Source organism: Poecilia formosa, unplaced genomic scaffold, assembly GCF_000485575.1.
Source record: "Poecilia formosa unplaced genomic scaffold, Poecilia_formosa-5.1.2 Scaffold95, whole genome shotgun sequence".
Taxonomy (NCBI): Eukaryota; Metazoa; Chordata; class Actinopteri; order Cyprinodontiformes; family Poeciliidae; genus Poecilia; species Poecilia formosa.
This window is the reverse complement of record NW_006800034.1, coordinates 308,122-324,007: the sequence shown is the minus strand read 5'-3', so window position 1 is coordinate 324,007 and position 15,886 is coordinate 308,122. Positions and strand designations below refer to the sequence as shown.

The 15,886-nt window shown below is 39.1% G+C and overlaps 2 protein-coding genes across 21 annotated transcripts in view; both read left to right on the top strand.

The window, feature by feature from the left end:
* The first annotated feature begins 2,162 nt into the window (after nt 1–2,162).
* On the top strand, nt 2,163–3,948 carry LOC103142271 (transcription factor 7-like 2). Its single transcript, XM_007558246.2, has 3 exons — nt 2,163–2,887; nt 3,031–3,097; nt 3,290–3,948. The coding sequence occupies exons 1-3, from the start codon at nt 2,699–2,701 to the stop codon at nt 3,664–3,666; spliced, it is 633 nt and encodes a 210-aa protein (XP_007558308.1). The 5' UTR covers nt 2,163–2,698; the 3' UTR covers nt 3,667–3,948.
* A 7,003-nt stretch (nt 3,949–10,951) lies between these two features.
* tcf7l2 (transcription factor 7 like 2) overlaps nt 10,952–15,886 on the top strand; it is a 105,973-nt gene continuing 101,038 nt past the window's right edge. For 5 of the 20 annotated variants that reach the window (XM_016674436.1, XM_007558237.2, XM_007558232.2 and 2 more), the window contains exons 1-3: nt 10,955–11,656; nt 11,800–11,866; nt 12,060–12,184. In XM_016674436.1, the coding sequence (XP_016529922.1) occupies nt 11,468–11,656; nt 11,800–11,866; nt 12,060–12,184 (381 nt within the window). In that variant the 5' untranslated portion in view covers nt 10,955–11,467. Of the gene's footprint in view, nt 11,657–11,799; nt 11,867–12,059; nt 12,185–15,886 lie in introns of all 20 variants that reach the window. The other 15 variants (XM_016674439.1, XM_007558244.2, XM_016674440.1 and 12 more) reach the window with 6 other exon arrangements.

The following is a 15,886-nucleotide window of genomic DNA, read 5'->3' as shown; positions in this document are numbered from 1 at the left end:
CCAAAAAATAGATCTAAGGAAACATTAGCCAATATAATGAAAAATAGATCTAAAGAGCTGACAAAGCAGATAAAATGATAATGCTAAAAACAGCTCAGAGTAATTCTGCTTCTGATACAGGCCTTGAGTATTTAGTTGGTGTAAGAAAAAGGAAAGAGGGGGAAAACAGGATGGATTTGGGGGAGAAAAATAATTAAAATTCAGATGTAATATTTAGTTGATTTGGTGCGTGTATGACAGACTAGATGGGAATAAACTGCAAAAGACCTGATGAAGGTATTGAGTCCCAAAGGTGTCACAATATCATCCATCACCCCTAAAAGCATTAACAAATGATTATTAAGATGAAATGAAATGTGTAATGACTAAAATAAAATTATGAATAATAAAATACTACTAGCTAAAAGCTATTAATCAAACATTTTGAGTTGTATATTAAAGCCACATATAATTATTTCCTTTTCAGTTCTTGACGCAGTGGACTAAGCAATAATTTAAATTAATTTTAAGATCAGTTGTAATATTTGGAGCTAATTGCTACATCTGATAGGTTAGACGCAACCAGGGTCGGATTGAGGAGAATTTGGGGGTTGGGGCTAGAGTCAGTTTTGGTGCCTCACCCATGCAAAAAAAAAAAAAAAAGAAAAGACATATTGATAGTTAAATACACATCAACAACCATTGTTTACATGAAAACCGTTTTTATTCCCTGATATAATCTTTGTAATTCTGTTTTATAGCAAGTTCCTTACAAACATGGCATCATTTCTAGAAATTACTTCACCTAAAAAATTACTACGAAATGCTGCAGTAGCTATGTCATACCGGTTTGTTGTGGTGTAACATGGTCACTGAAATACAATAGAAATTAAGAGAAAATTAGAAGAATATATTTTAAGCTTGATCTTATATCTGGCATGGAAATTAAAAGGACCTGAGGTTATCACTTAACATAACAAATAACAAAACATCAAATAGAAGATGATAAAATAACAAAAACAACTTTCATGATATGTATGAGGATATAGTTATGTTTTTAATATATAAATTAAACATTTATTGAACATCTATTAAGAAAAAACCCAACAACAAAAAAACTAAAACATAATGCCCCTGTAAGCGTTATTACACACAACTGTAAATGACTTAAAAGAATAATGACCTGTAATTAAAGTGGATATATGTACCATGTTAAATATATGTCTTTGTTATCTGCCTTTTTTTTTCCAAAGTAAATAATCAGTGAATTATTTATTTTGATTGCACTGTTCCACTTTTGGAGCTCCATATTTCATTTGATAACCATCAAATCAATAAACATGCAATAACCACACATTATTTTCAAAATAAAATACATGTTTTATAATCAAAATATGTACTGCATTATGTACTTTTAATAAATGATCTATTTTGTTAAATGATTAATGGCATATTAAGGTAGTCATTGATTTATTTATTTTAAATTTGTGGTACCTTTCGATATCTATATTGTTATTGTCCAGTTTCTTCTGGATTTAAATCACATACCAATTATAGTGTCGTAAGTAGAAAATATTTTCTTACAGTGTAAACAAAGGGGAATCACAACTTTCTTGTGATCAAGAAATTGGGGCATTTCCTTCATATCGGTTTTATGTAGAACTATGAAAATTTACACGTAAATCTTGGCAGGTCAAACTAAAAAAAAAAAAAAAAATCTCTTGAATTCTTATCCTAAACCCAACAGGAAGTCAGCCTCTTTTTTTAATCAGAGCTACAAATAAAAAAATGTCTTGCTTATTTTAACAAACTCTTCCTGTGTATCTTGATGACTTGAGTAAATGTTTCTTTCATAACATTCCTTCAAAGAGTTTTTGTCAATGGGGTTGACTGTTGTTGCTTTAAGTTTTGGGGAAGGAAGGCAGGCTTGTGCCGCCCCTCATGGCATGCCACCCTGCGTGGTGAACCATCTTGTCCATTTCAAAAACTGACATTTCAGGAATAAATCTTTTATTTATTCTTTCTCCTTATATAATTATGGCACTTTTGGAGCTCCATAAAAGTGACTTCTTTTCATTGCTTCCTTTTTTCGCGCTGAGAGACCGCCCATATGTGCGTTTAATCCACATTTGCAAGCAACTCCTATATCTTCCTGCTATTTTACCATTACTGTCCTACTCCCAAACTGGCATTTTCACTCCTCACATGCTTTTTCGCTGCAGCCGGCTTCCTCCAACCAGCACTCCCTCTCCTCTCTCCCTCTCTCTCTCCCTCTTTTTTTTTCCTCCTATTTATGAAAACGTCACTTCAAGTCCCTCCCTGTTTGAATCTCATTAGTTTCTTGTGTGTTTCTCCCTGTCAATAATCCCGAATCCAGACTCTCTCTATTTCCATCCCTCTCTATCTGTCAATCAGCGCCGCCTTTGAACTGAAAACCACTCCGACCAACTTCAACTCACTCAATCCGAGCGGCTCGGCTCCTTCTCCGGCTTCCCCATTTTTCTGCCAACATTTTTCCCCCTTCTTTTTCCCCCCCTTGTGTTTTTGAGTTTTATATACCAGAGCTTTTGGAAAACGCCAATACGAAGACCCTCTCTTTTAAAAAGAAAACCCCCCAAAAACTTAAACTCTCGGACTTTCGAGCTCGCAGAGATCAAGGGTTTGAAACTTTTTGGTGGTTTTTTTCGACCCGAGAACGATTCTTCTGCTCGGGGGAAAAATGCCGCAGCTCAACGGCGGTGGAGGGGACGATCTGGGCGCAAACGATGAGATGATTTCGTTCAAAGACGAAGGGGAGCAGGAGGAGAAAATCTCGGAGAACTCCTCGGCAGAAAGGGATTTAGCAGACGTCAAATCTTCGCTCGTAAACGAGTCGGAAACGAATCAGAACAGCTCTTCGGACTCGGAGGTAAGTTCGGATCGATCGGCTCCGTTAAGTTCGCATTACATGTTTGAGGGGGTGGCCTACATTTCTTAGCACACTTTGATAGAGTTCACCATGAAAGCCCCCTATAACTTTAACGCAGTCCTTGTGTTTCGTTGCATTTCAAGGCGGAAAGACGGCCTCCGCCTAGATCTGAAACTTTCAGAGACAAAACAAGGGAAAGTTTAGAAGAGGGTGAGTTTCTTCCTTTAATCTCCTATCTTTGTTTTTTTTCCTCAACCATGACATTGTGTATTTTTAACAGAGGAAGGAGTCTCCTGCAGCCTTCTTCCTCAAATACAATTTCCAACGATTAAAAAAAAACACATTCCAAGGCCAGTTTATTAAAAGTTTTCCTCTTCTCCCCTCCACCCCCCGCCATGTTAGCTGCGAAAAGGCAAGATGGAGGGCTGTTCAAGAGCCCACCGTACCCGGGCTATCCGTTTATAATGATCCCCGATCTCACCAGCCCCTACCTCCCCAACGGATCACTTTCTCCAACAGCACGCACAGTAAGTTCACTTATTTTACCAGCTGGATATCTGCACACACACTCCTCACACACTCTTCCTCACACTCTCTCTCTCTTTCACACACACACACACACACACACCGAGGCTCCAAAGCAGTGTTGTCACCCAGAAAAAGCTGAAAAAAAGGGGGGGCAAAAATTGTGGAAGCCAAGTTTTCCAACTCCTCCTGAAGTGTACAGCACCGCGCTCTTGAACATGGAAGCTAACATGCTAACTATGCTAATGAATTAAAAAAATAAATTGAAATCATAAATGGTAGGGGAAATTGAGTGAAAATTTTTGTTCAATTAAATATATTGTAATTTTCTATTTATTTTTAATAACAATATTTGGCCGTGTTTTATTAAAATTAGGTTAAAAGTGCGTGATCCCCCCACCCCCTTCCTCCTAAATAATGCAACTGATTTGTGTTTGCATGGCCTCATCAAAAATGCCCTTTTTTTATTTCCCCACTAACACTACAGGGAGCTGCACTTTTACAACGGCTCTCTAACACACTGAACAGTGTTTTTTTTTTAAAAGCAACAAATATGCAAATAAGCATTTGAAAGGGATTTGCATGGATAATTTTTTTTTTAAGTTGCATGCTTGCNTGTGTGTGTGTGTGTGTGTGTGTGCGTGCATGCGTGTGTGTGTGTGTGTTGGCCTGCAGATCTGCAGCAGCAGAGTGTACATAAGTCGCCTCGTCTCTCAGGTGGATTCCACGTTTAGAGAGTCCGGGGTCGTGCCTGTGACCTTGATTAATGACTATCGCGTCCGTTTCTGAAAAACGCTTGCCTGTTTGTTTTGGAGGCGGCGGGAGACAGCACACGTAGCCACCCGATGCGTTTCCCACGATGCCGGGGAGGGAGGATCTGGAGACGCTCAGCTTCGCCATGTTGGGTCATGAAAAAGCATTTATGGCCTGCATTGATCAGAAGGTTTAAATATTGATTGATTAATAAACTTTTAACCCAAAGAAAACATGTGATTTTATGACAGGTGCAGACACACGGCCTTCTTTATTGTGGCGTTGTGCTTCATCCTGATTGATAATCTGTTTATTTCTGTGCAATATGTCAGCAATAACTGACCACCAGCAGGAGAACACCGGCTGCAACATTATGTGCGTTATTTTTGTTTGTCCAAGCAGTTTAAAGAAGAATCTATAAGCAACCTTTTATTTTTAAAGCACTATATTCTGTTGTGGGAATTGATTTTCTATTATAGTAACGAGAAGAAACATATATGATTATACAGCGCCTTAGCGTCAACGTGCAAAACGAGCGGGAACAACGATAAGTGGTCAATTTGAGGAATATTGACATTTACATATATTCATCTTCTGATTTGTTTTTACTCTACCAATTATCTACAGCATGAAACATGCTGTCCATAATCAGATAATTCTGCTTTCCAATCCCTGTTTTAAAAGTAATGACAAGCACCATTAGTTTTGCAGTAATTGCAGCTAACTGCTGTATTATCCCACTGGTTAAATTTACATTAGCTGTTCTGTCAGCAAATGGCAAATATGTTATACAGCATGAGTCCCAACAATGGGGAACATTTACACTCGACTAAAAGCAGCTGAGGTTAAACAGAGTTCCACTTAGGGAGGGGGGAAAAAAACCTGCAATAATAAACATGTTACATAAAACAAGCTAAGTTTGTGTGTGTGTCTGTGTGGAAAAAAAAAAAAAGAAGAAAATGTTCAGCAGTAAAATGTTAATCAACTAATGAGGGACCTTTTTACTGGCCATGGCTGGCACCATGGATGCTTGATGGATAATTAACAGTTTGGGAGAGAAATGTGCTGCTGATGCTCGAGGTAAAAGTTAGTTAGACACAAATGTTTTTTTTTTATTTTGTTTGTTTGTTTCGTGCTGCAAATTTGAAAGAGCGTAATTTCCGTTGCCTGCGTGGTAGTCGTGAACAAATTAGCGATGTTGGAAAGTGAAAATGTTTGCAAATACTTATTTAAGCAAAACTTATATTTTATACTTGGAGAACTATTTGGATACAGTCGATTTAAACAACTGCCTGGCTTCAAAATCTGCAGTTGTAATATAATCAGAGAATGAATTGAGGTGCAAACCCATCCTCTAAAAATCAGGAATTTGCCTCAGAAGTTCTTTAATTATGAATTCAGCATTTCACTGCAACCTAGTTTTGGTAAGCTTGTATAAAAATCTTTGAAATGAATCCATGTTTTGTTGCAGTAGCCTAATCTCACGATGAAATGAATGCTACAGTCCTTTAATAGTGAGCTTTGGATATTCTATTTTACCTCTTTTGCCATGCTGCTCAATGTGATGAGATAAACTTAGGTCAACTTTGCGGTTGTTTAAAATGTTTTAATTAATACTCTGACAAGTTTAGGCAAGGAGTTATTCTCTTGTAGCCATTTTTGGAATAATGAGCATCATTACACCTCTGCTTTACTTATACAACATGTGCTCTTATCTTTTCAATTTTAAAAAATGGTTAAACAAAGAATATTGCGATTTACGTCATACTGCAGAGAAACAGGAAGTCCAGGATCACTACTTACTAAGCCTATATTTTTAAATGTCTGTGCAGTTAGAAACAGTCAACAGAAGTTTAACTTCCATTGGAAATTATTATTATTTTACTTTGTTGAGATTTATTGTTTTATTCCACTCTTCATTCAGCTGTTTAGACTACTTTATGTTGATTATTGCTGCTTTAAATGATCAGTCTGCTTTAGAAAAAAAAAAGTTTACTTGACTTGACTTGAAATGTGCAAGGAGAAAACATTTGATCTGTAAGAAAAAAATAATTCCAATCTGAAGTTGGCCTGGAAGAACATAGACAAAGACCAGGACAAACAAGTCTAAAATTAAATTACTTATGCATCAGAACAGAGGACTTGTTTGACATAAACCAAATGCAGCATTCAAGAAAAGAAACCCATTCCAACTGTGAAGCTTGGAGACCTAAGTATCATGCTTTTGGGCCCTTTTTCTGCAGCAACACCTGACCGGCCAGACTGCACAGACTGAGGGCTGCTGAGAAAAATATGAGAACATCTGCAAACATAAATAAACAAGACTCAGCTAAAGCACCGGACCCTGCAACATGGCTATGGCTCAAAACGTGTCAGTAAATCTGTCAATGACTGGCTGAGAATTAAGAACAGGAAACTAGCGGTTGTTTCCCAGCCCAATAAATGTGATTAACTTAACGCTTAGAGGTTGGATTTTCAATGCGCGATTATATAACTGCAAAAAAAAAGAAAAAAAGATGAATTTATTTCAAAAATGTTACACAAATTTGTGTCACAGCTGCAAAACAAGGCTGATTTAAATAAAACAGGGCTGATTAAATGTGGAGAGTGCTGATGGAATGAAAGTCATCAAATTTTAGGAATGAGGAAAAAACAAAATGCTAAAAAAAAAACTTTTATAATGTACAAAACAATACATAAAACAGGAAGAACAAAGTTATATCTACATAATGATTGAAATTTGACATGCAGGTCACGGAGCATTTTGTAATGTTTTTATTTCTCTCAACATTGTTGAAAAGTTATTTACCTAAAGAAATACACATGCATTGAGGAAAAAACCAATTACAGCTCAAATATATTCTCTTTGACACTTCAGAAGGACAAAGAGAACAAAAATCCCTTCAAAGTTTCCAGCGAGGTCACACAGTTAGATAGGTTCCATATGTTTTACATTTTATAACCTAAAAATTAGATTTTTTTTCTTTTCTTTTCTTTTGACAGAAGAAGTGATGGCTTCACTGGGAATCAGTAAATTCATGATCAGGGCTGTCATGGGATCATTGCCTCTTGAGATGAGAGTGACGGATCTTTGGGGATTTTTTTACCAAGCAGCCGCCACCAGGGGCAGAGGTGAACACACAAAAGCCACAGCAAACATAAATAACACCAACGGACGCAGAGCGTGCGTCTGCTCCCTCATCCCGAGCTGTGGGGGCAGCAGCAGCAGCAGCAGCAGCAAAGCCTATCATCTTGTTATTAAAGGGTCCTGTAGATTAGAATCACTGGGGCGGCATCAGAGACAGGTGTCTCCACGGCACGCGTGATAACATGCTGCCAGCCCCCCCAGTAAACTCTCCGGTACCTGCTGAGGCAATCCGGGTGGAGGCCAGCTTGGAGCCCCCTCTGCTTTGGTCTGGGATGCGCAGGGTCCAGATTTCGAGGGCCCCTGAACAGCAGGGTGCCTCTTCTTCCTCTATCAGCTGCCTGAACACAGACAAGACTGGATGAGAACCGGTGCCTGCAACCCCTCTCTCTTTTCCCCTCACGCCCTCCCCATACGTCGCTGTCTGGGCTGCAGCCAGCCAACACAAGCGCTGCTTTCACCTCATCCAGATAAAGCACATCAGCGATCACTGAGCGCAGTCGTCTGCTTTTCTGGGAGCTGCCTGGCCTGGGCGCGTCTGGGAGCAGACTCCCAGCATTTTGCTGCTGCATGCGTGCACAATGATTCCCCATCGGTGCTCCCTGACAACCCCGCTGACAGCAGATACAGAGGAATTAGTGTCATAATATTTAGTTTCCCCACGTCTTACAGCATGAAGGCATCAGACAATATTTCTTCATCAACAATTCTGTGTTCTTGTTTTGATCTTGCTCTGCTTGATTTTGCAAGACTGCAAGTGTCACCTGCATGGATGTTTTAGCTCAATTTCTTGTAGGTAGAGCTGAATTAATTGATGTTTTTTTTGTGTTGTTGTTGGTGTGTGTGTGATTGCAGCATCAAATTTCTGGCAGATACCAGAAGCTGCATTTTCCCCACTGATCTGATAAAGTAACTGAGTCACAGCTGCTGAGCTCATCACTGATATGTACCTCCAGCTAACAGGGTTAGCAGGCATGGACTCTGCTATTAATTTTAACATATATTTCAGATGGCGATAAGGTGTTTTTAAAATGTCTATTTAATCATTTTTCAGCTTTTTATATAATTGTGTCGTACCTGTTTATTATTTGATACATAAAATATTAATTGCTCTGGCTTCAATTAATGAGATGATCATTTTTTTTATTAACTAATAGAAAACATCATTCTATTAGTTGTAAACATTCAGTTAAAAATCCCTCTTTTGTGTCTTTTTAAAGGTTCAGCTAGAATAAAATAAGACGTGGAAATGGAGCATCCAATTCAGAATCTGTTATTTGTGTCCAGTCTGGCTGCTGCTGAGAGAGGAAAAAAATAGGAAAAATAAAATAAATAAATAAATAAAATAAATAAATAAATAAAAAAACAGCTCAGTCTTCTGCTGCCAGTGAGGAATTCAGGTGCGTCCCAGAGGACATCACACCTGTCAAGAAAGTAGGATGCAATAACACCCTCCATCCCAAAAAATAGATCTAAGGAAACATTAGCCAATATAATGAAAAATAGATCTAAAGAGCTGACAAAGCAGATAAAATGATAATGCTAAAAACAGCTCAGAGTAATTCTGCTTCTGATACAGGCCTTGAGTATTTAGTTGGTGTAAGAAAAAGGAAAGAGGGGGAAAACAGGATGGATTTGGGGGAGAAAAATAATTAAAATTCAGATGTAATATTTAGTTGATTTGGTGCGTGTATGACAGACTAGATGGGAATAAACTGCAAAAGACCTGATGAAGGTATTGAGTCCCAAAGGTGTCACAATATCATCCATCACCCCTAAAAGCATTAACAAATGATTATTAAGATGAAATGAAATGTGTAATGACTAAAATAAAATTATGAATAATAAAATACTACTAGCTAAAAGCTATTAATCAAACATTTTGAGTTGTATATTAAAGCCACATATAATTATTTCCTTTTCAGTTCTTGACGCAGTGGACTAAGCAATAATTTAAATTAATTTTAAGATCAGTTGTAATATTTGGAGCTAATTGCTACATCTGATAGGTTAGACGCAACCAGGGTCGGATTGAGGAGAATTTGGGGGTTGGGGCTAGAGTCAGTTTTGGTGCCTCACCCATGCAAAAAAAAAAAAAAAAGAAAAGACATATTGATAGTTAAATACACATCAACAACCATTGTTTACATGAAAACCGTTTTTATTCCCTGATATAATCTTTGTAATTCTGTTTTATAGCAAGTTCCTTACAAACATGGCATCATTTCTAGAAATTACTTCACCTAAAAAATTACTACGAAATGCTGCAGTAGCTATGTCATACCGGTTTGTTGTGGTGTAACATGGTCACTGAAATACAATAGAAATTAAGAGAAAATTAGAAGAATATATTTTAAGCTTGATCTTATATCTGGCATGGAAATTAAAAGGACCTGAGGTTATCACTTAACATAACAAATAACAAAACATCAAATAGAAGATGATAAAATAACAAAAACAACTTTCATGATATGTATGAGGATATAGTTATGTTTTTAATATATAAATTAAACATTTATTGAACATCTATTAAGAAAAAACCCAACAACAAAAAAACTAAAACATAATGCCCCTGTAAGCGTTATTACACACAACTGTAAATGACTTAAAAGAATAATGACCTGTAATTAAAGTGGATATATGTACCATGTTAAATATATGTCTTTGTTATCTGCCTTTTTTTTTCCAAAGTAAATAATCAGTGAATTATTTATTTTGATTGCACTGTTCCACTTTTGGAGCTCCATATTTCATTTGATAACCATCAAATCAATAAACATGCAATAACCACACATTATTTTCAAAATAAAATACATGTTTTATAATCAAAATATGTACTGCATTATGTACTTTTAATAAATGATCTATTTTGTTAAATGATTAATGGCATATTAAGGTAGTCATTGATTTATTTATTTTAAATTTGTGGTACCTTTCGATATCTATATTGTTATTGTCCAGTTTCTTCTGGATTTAAATCACATACCAATTATAGTGTCGTAAGTAGAAAATATTTTCTTACAGTGTAAACAAAGGGGAATCACAACTTTCTTGTGATCAAGAAATTGGGGCATTTCCTTCATATCGGTTTTATGTAGAACTATGAAAATTTACACGTAAATCTTGGCAGGTCAAACTAAAAAAAAAAAAAAAAATCTCTTGAATTCTTATCCTAAACCCAACAGGAAGTCAGCCTCTTTTTTTAATCAGAGCTACAAATAAAAAAATGTCTTGCTTATTTTAACAAACTCTTCCTGTGTATCTTGATGACTTGAGTAAATGTTTCTTTCATAACATTCCTTCAAAGAGTTTTTGTCAATGGGGTTGACTGTTGTTGCTTTAAGTTTTGGGGAAGGAAGGCAGGCTTGTGCCGCCCCTCATGGCATGCCACCCTGCGTGGTGAACCATCTTGTCCATTTCAAAAACTGACATTTCAGGAATAAATCTTTTATTTATTCTTTCTCCTTATATAATTATGGCACTTTTGGAGCTCCATAAAAGTGACTTCTTTTCATTGCTTCCTTTTTTCGCGCTGAGAGACCGCCCATATGTGCGTTTAATCCACATTTGCAAGCAACTCCTATATCTTCCTGCTATTTTACCATTACTGTCCTACTCCCAAACTGGCATTTTCACTCCTCACATGCTTTTTCGCTGCAGCCGGCTTCCTCCAACCAGCACTCCCTCTCCTCTCTCCCTCTCTCTCTCCCTCTTTTTTTTTCCTCCTATTTATGAAAACGTCACTTCAAGTCCCTCCCTGTTTGAATCTCATTAGTTTCTTGTGTGTTTCTCCCTGTCAATAATCCCGAATCCAGACTCTCTCTATTTCCATCCCTCTCTATCTGTCAATCAGCGCCGCCTTTGAACTGAAAACCACTCCGACCAACTTCAACTCACTCAATCCGAGCGGCTCGGCTCCTTCTCCGGCTTCCCCATTTTTCTGCCAACATTTTTCCCCCTTCTTTTTCCCCCCCTTGTGTTTTTGAGTTTTATATACCAGAGCTTTTGGAAAACGCCAATACGAAGACCCTCTCTTTTAAAAAGAAAACCCCCCAAAAACTTAAACTCTCGGACTTTCGAGCTCGCAGAGATCAAGGGTTTGAAACTTTTTGGTGGTTTTTTTCGACCCGAGAACGATTCTTCTGCTCGGGGGAAAAATGCCGCAGCTCAACGGCGGTGGAGGGGACGATCTGGGCGCAAACGATGAGATGATTTCGTTCAAAGACGAAGGGGAGCAGGAGGAGAAAATCTCGGAGAACTCCTCGGCAGAAAGGGATTTAGCAGACGTCAAATCTTCGCTCGTAAACGAGTCGGAAACGAATCAGAACAGCTCTTCGGACTCGGAGGTAAGTTCGGATCGATCGGCTCCGTTAAGTTCGCATTACATGTTTGAGGGGGTGGCCTACATTTCTTAGCACACTTTGATAGAGTTCACCATGAAAGCCCCCTATAACTTTAACGCAGTCCTTGTGTTTCGTTGCATTTCAAGGCGGAAAGACGGCCTCCGCCTAGATCTGAAACTTTCAGAGACAAAACAAGGGAAAGTTTAGAAGAGGGTGAGTTTCTTCCTTTAATCTCCTATCTTTGTTTTTTTTCCTCAACCATGACATTGTGTGTTTTTAACAGAGGAAGGAGTCTCCTGCAGCCTTCTTCCTCAAATACAATTTCCAACGATTAAAAAAAAAACACATTCCAAGGCCAGTTTATTAAAAGTTTTCCTCTTCTCCCCTCCACCCCCCGCCATGTTAGCTGCGAAAAGGCAAGATGGAGGGCTGTTCAAGAGCCCACCGTACCCGGGCTATCCGTTTATAATGATCCCCGATCTCACCAGCCCCTACCTCCCCAACGGATCACTTTCTCCAACAGCACGCACAGTAAGTTCACTTATTTTACCAGCTGGATATCTGCACACACACTCCTCACACACTCTTCCTCACACTCTCTCTCTCTTTCACACACACACACACACACACACCGAGGCTCCAAAGCAGTGTTGTCACCCAGAAAAAGCTGAAAAAAAGGGGGGGCAAAAATTGTGGAAGCCAAGTTTTCCAACTCCTCCTGAAGTGTACAGCACCGCGCTCTTGAACATGGAAGCTAACATGCTAACTATGCTAATGAATTCAAAAAATAAATTGAAATCATAAATGGTAGGGGAAATTGAGTGAAAATTTTTGTTCAATTAAATATATTGTAATTTTCTATTTATTTTTAATAACAATATTTGGCCGTGTTGTATTAAAATTAGGTTAAAAGTGCGTGATCCCCCCACCCCCTTCCTCCTAAATAATGCAACTGATTTGTGTTTGCATGGCCTCATCAAAAATGCCCTTTTTTTATTTCCCCACTAACACTACAGGGAGCTGCACTTTTACAACGGCTCTCTAACACACTGAACAGTGTTTTTTTTTTAAAAGCAACAAATATGCAAATAAGCATTTGAAAGGGATTTGCATGGATAATTTTTTTTTTAAGTTGCATGCTTGCTTTTTGCAAAAAAAAAAAAAAAACAATCAACGTGTAATGTATTGGTATTAAATGCAAACTTACTGTTTAGGTTGTGATTTATTTAACACGAGTGATTGCTCCGTTTTGCATGCTACCGCTTTTGCTTCCCGAAAGGAATCTGCCGCCTTTTTTCCTTTCCATTTTTTTTTAAACCCAGAATCATTTAAAGCTCTGTTACCAAACAAATTCATGTTATTTATTTTGACACAATCAGCCCTGTTGTAATTATGCACCCTCACTCATTTAGCTCAGCTGGTCCCATGAGGCCAAAGACAAGCCATGAGCAGCATAATTTCTTCTTCTCTTATTTTTTTACATTTTTTTATTTATTTTTATTTTTTTTTGAAGCGTGGCTGTGCTTTAGGAACCTGTCATCTCTTTCTACAAGGTTAAGGCAAAGACCAGGCTCTAGGAAATTTGACCCACAACTACTCAACTGATATTCGTTACCTCCATGTTTTTGGTTTTTGTTGTGCACGCCTTGAAAAATGAACTCGCACCTTGGCACATCATGCTTTCTTTTGTGCTTGACACAATTTCTGCCCGTGGTCTCACGTGAGGCTGCCCACTATGTCTTCATATCTCTTTATGTGATGGTGTGTGTGCATGTGCGTGTGTGTGTGAGTGTGAGTGTCTTCCGCACAGGAGAGCACATTTTGTCAGCCTCGATAATGCTGCTGGCTGGTATGTGGAATTAGTCACTCGTTACTCTCATCATCAGGCTCTGACACAAACTCGCATTCACAGCGTCGAGGCTGATTTTAAAGTGAAGGACTTCCTTGTTTCAATAGAGCAGCTTTTTTTTTTTTTTTTTTTGTCTTTATGAATATTACAGCAATGTGTCCTGCAGCCTGGCGAGCGCTTGCTGCCATCATGCAACAGTTAGATAAAAGAGCACATTTTGCAATGCGTCTAAAGAGATGCTCCTCTGAGACGCGATCCACCTTTGCTCTGCTCATCCAGCCCATGAATCTCCCATTTTCACACCGATCTGACAAAAGGAAGGGTGTGTTTGTTTTTGTGTTTGGTTTAAAATGGTGCGCTGTGATTTATTACCCGTGTCATCATAGCAAAACTAAGACGAGGAAGTGCTTATTTGCACGCAGTGACACGACATTAAAACCGATAATCACAACGAACGCACCTGAATATTTTTTTTTTTCGGGCTCCTACTGTACCACCTCGCCTCGGCCCCCCCCTCCGTCTGCGGCGCCCTGTGTGTCCGAGCTGCTGGAGCTTTTGAAGTCGGCGGTGGCTGTAATATAAATCTATTAAATTTAAAGCCGGGATAAATAATTCACCTGGACATTGATTAGCTGTCTTCCTCCCTAACATGTCACGTTAGGCTCCGAATATGACTGCTGCCGGTGTTATTAGAATGAGACTGTCTTGTCATACGAAGCCTTTGATTCTCGGATTTTTCCTCCACATCTGTTCCCTTTCGGTTTCCTCGGCGATGTGTGTCTGCTGAATATAATTGAAATGATTTAAACAGATGTTTAAATTGGAAATTGAAACTATTTCCTCCTCCACGTCCATCAAATTGCATTTCTCCTAATCTGTTCGGACATCTCAAATTGTTTGTGTTATTTCTGTGTTTGCGTGACCCAAGAGGTGGGGGAAAAAAAACGATTCCTGCATGAGGCCGCCTGACCTCTGGGAGCCATAACCGGCGAGAATTTGTTTTTCCTACCACCTAAATCCGAGGAGGCTCACAATTTAGTATCATTTAAGCAATTTGACATGAAGCTGTGCCCGGGCTTTAAAAGCTCTCCTCCTCTCGTCTCCTCCTCCCAGCGGTCTGCCCCCTCCTCCCTAAAACCCCCCACACAAAGGCCTGCTGAATCACTGGGTGCAGGTTGAATTGGGGAAGTGGCCTGCCAAGTTCAACCCCCGGTTTTCCATCTCCTTTTGCGTTCACCTTTTGTTTCCTGCCGTTGCTAACGCAAGGGCTTGTAGGGGAGAACATAAAAAAAAAGAAGAAGAAGAAGAAGCTGGCGGGTTAACTCCGGTGCTGTGGGCTAACATCACACCTCAACAGGTCTGGAGACGCCGAGGCCGAGGGAGGGAAGAATTGGGGGGGATCTGGGCGGCCAGCTCTCCTGCTTCGAGCCTTAAATCCGCCCCGCATTTTTTTTTCTTTTAAGTGCCTCTTGGACTTGTGAATGTTAAGATATTTACCGCCACTCCTGGCCCTCCGTATTTCTCCGTGCCCGCTGAGACATTTGGCGGGGGTTTTGAGTTTCGACATGTAATTACGATTAGTTTATAAAAGAACAAGTAGGAGGTTGGGCAGACTTGTGGGAGAGGGGGGATGAAAACGCTACCTGAAATGAAAAAAAAAAGACTCTTGCTGAAGGTGGTAAAAAGGCTTCCTTTGCTTTGTTTCTTTTTTCCTTTCTTTTTTTTTTTCACTAACTAGACTCCAACTCACCCTCACTAATTTTCATCCAGTAGGAAATAACATAATTCTAAGTGAATGCAACACCTCCTTTTTGTGCCAGACCGTATTGGTGTGGCCTTATCTGTAATAAAGTGACAGCAGACCGTATCTTTCCAACAACACGTGAGCAACATAAGCATAACAATGGCATATCATATGGATTATGTGTGTTTGGCTGGTGTGAATGGAATTTTTGGCTGCGACGAGGAGGAAAAGATGGGTTTTAATGCGGATTTGAGAGGATAGGGCCCACACCTTATCAAATTGGCTTTACATGTTAATCGGGCCTAATTGGTGTCCGCGGGGCTGTTTTTTTTTTTTTTTTTTTTTTTTTTTTTTATGGCACAACGTTGCTGCTGGGTTTTTTTTTTTCTCCCTCCCCTCCGAGCTGCAGAATTTACTCGGAAGGTTGCGCTCCTTTTGTCTTGCAAATCACTTTTGTTTACAAAGTATGGCGGAAGCGGCTCCCGCTCTCCGATTCACCCCCACCTCCTCTCTCTCCCTCTCTCCCCCCTGGTAAGAGTGAGCATACCCCTCTTCCTCTTCTGCTTTCTCCTTTGCCTCTTCGGTGAATTTCTATAGAGCCAAACACAAAGATAGCACTGTACATCTGGAATGCAACTTG

What these genes read in the sequence shown, in the direction of transcription:
- LOC103142271 (XM_007558246.2), top strand. Translation starts at nt 2,699, where the DNA reads ATGCCGCAGCTCAACGGCGGTGGAGGGGACGATCTGGGCGCAAACGAT. An exon ending in ACAGCTCTTCGGACTCGGAG is followed by an intron (nt 2,888 to 3,030) that starts GTAAGTTCGGAT and finishes TTGCATTTCAAG; the next exon opens with GCGGAAAGACGGCCTCCGCC. An exon ending in AAGGGAAAGTTTAGAAGAGG is followed by an intron (nt 3,098 to 3,289) that starts GTGAGTTTCTTC and finishes CCGCCATGTTAG; the next exon opens with CTGCGAAAAGGCAAGATGGA.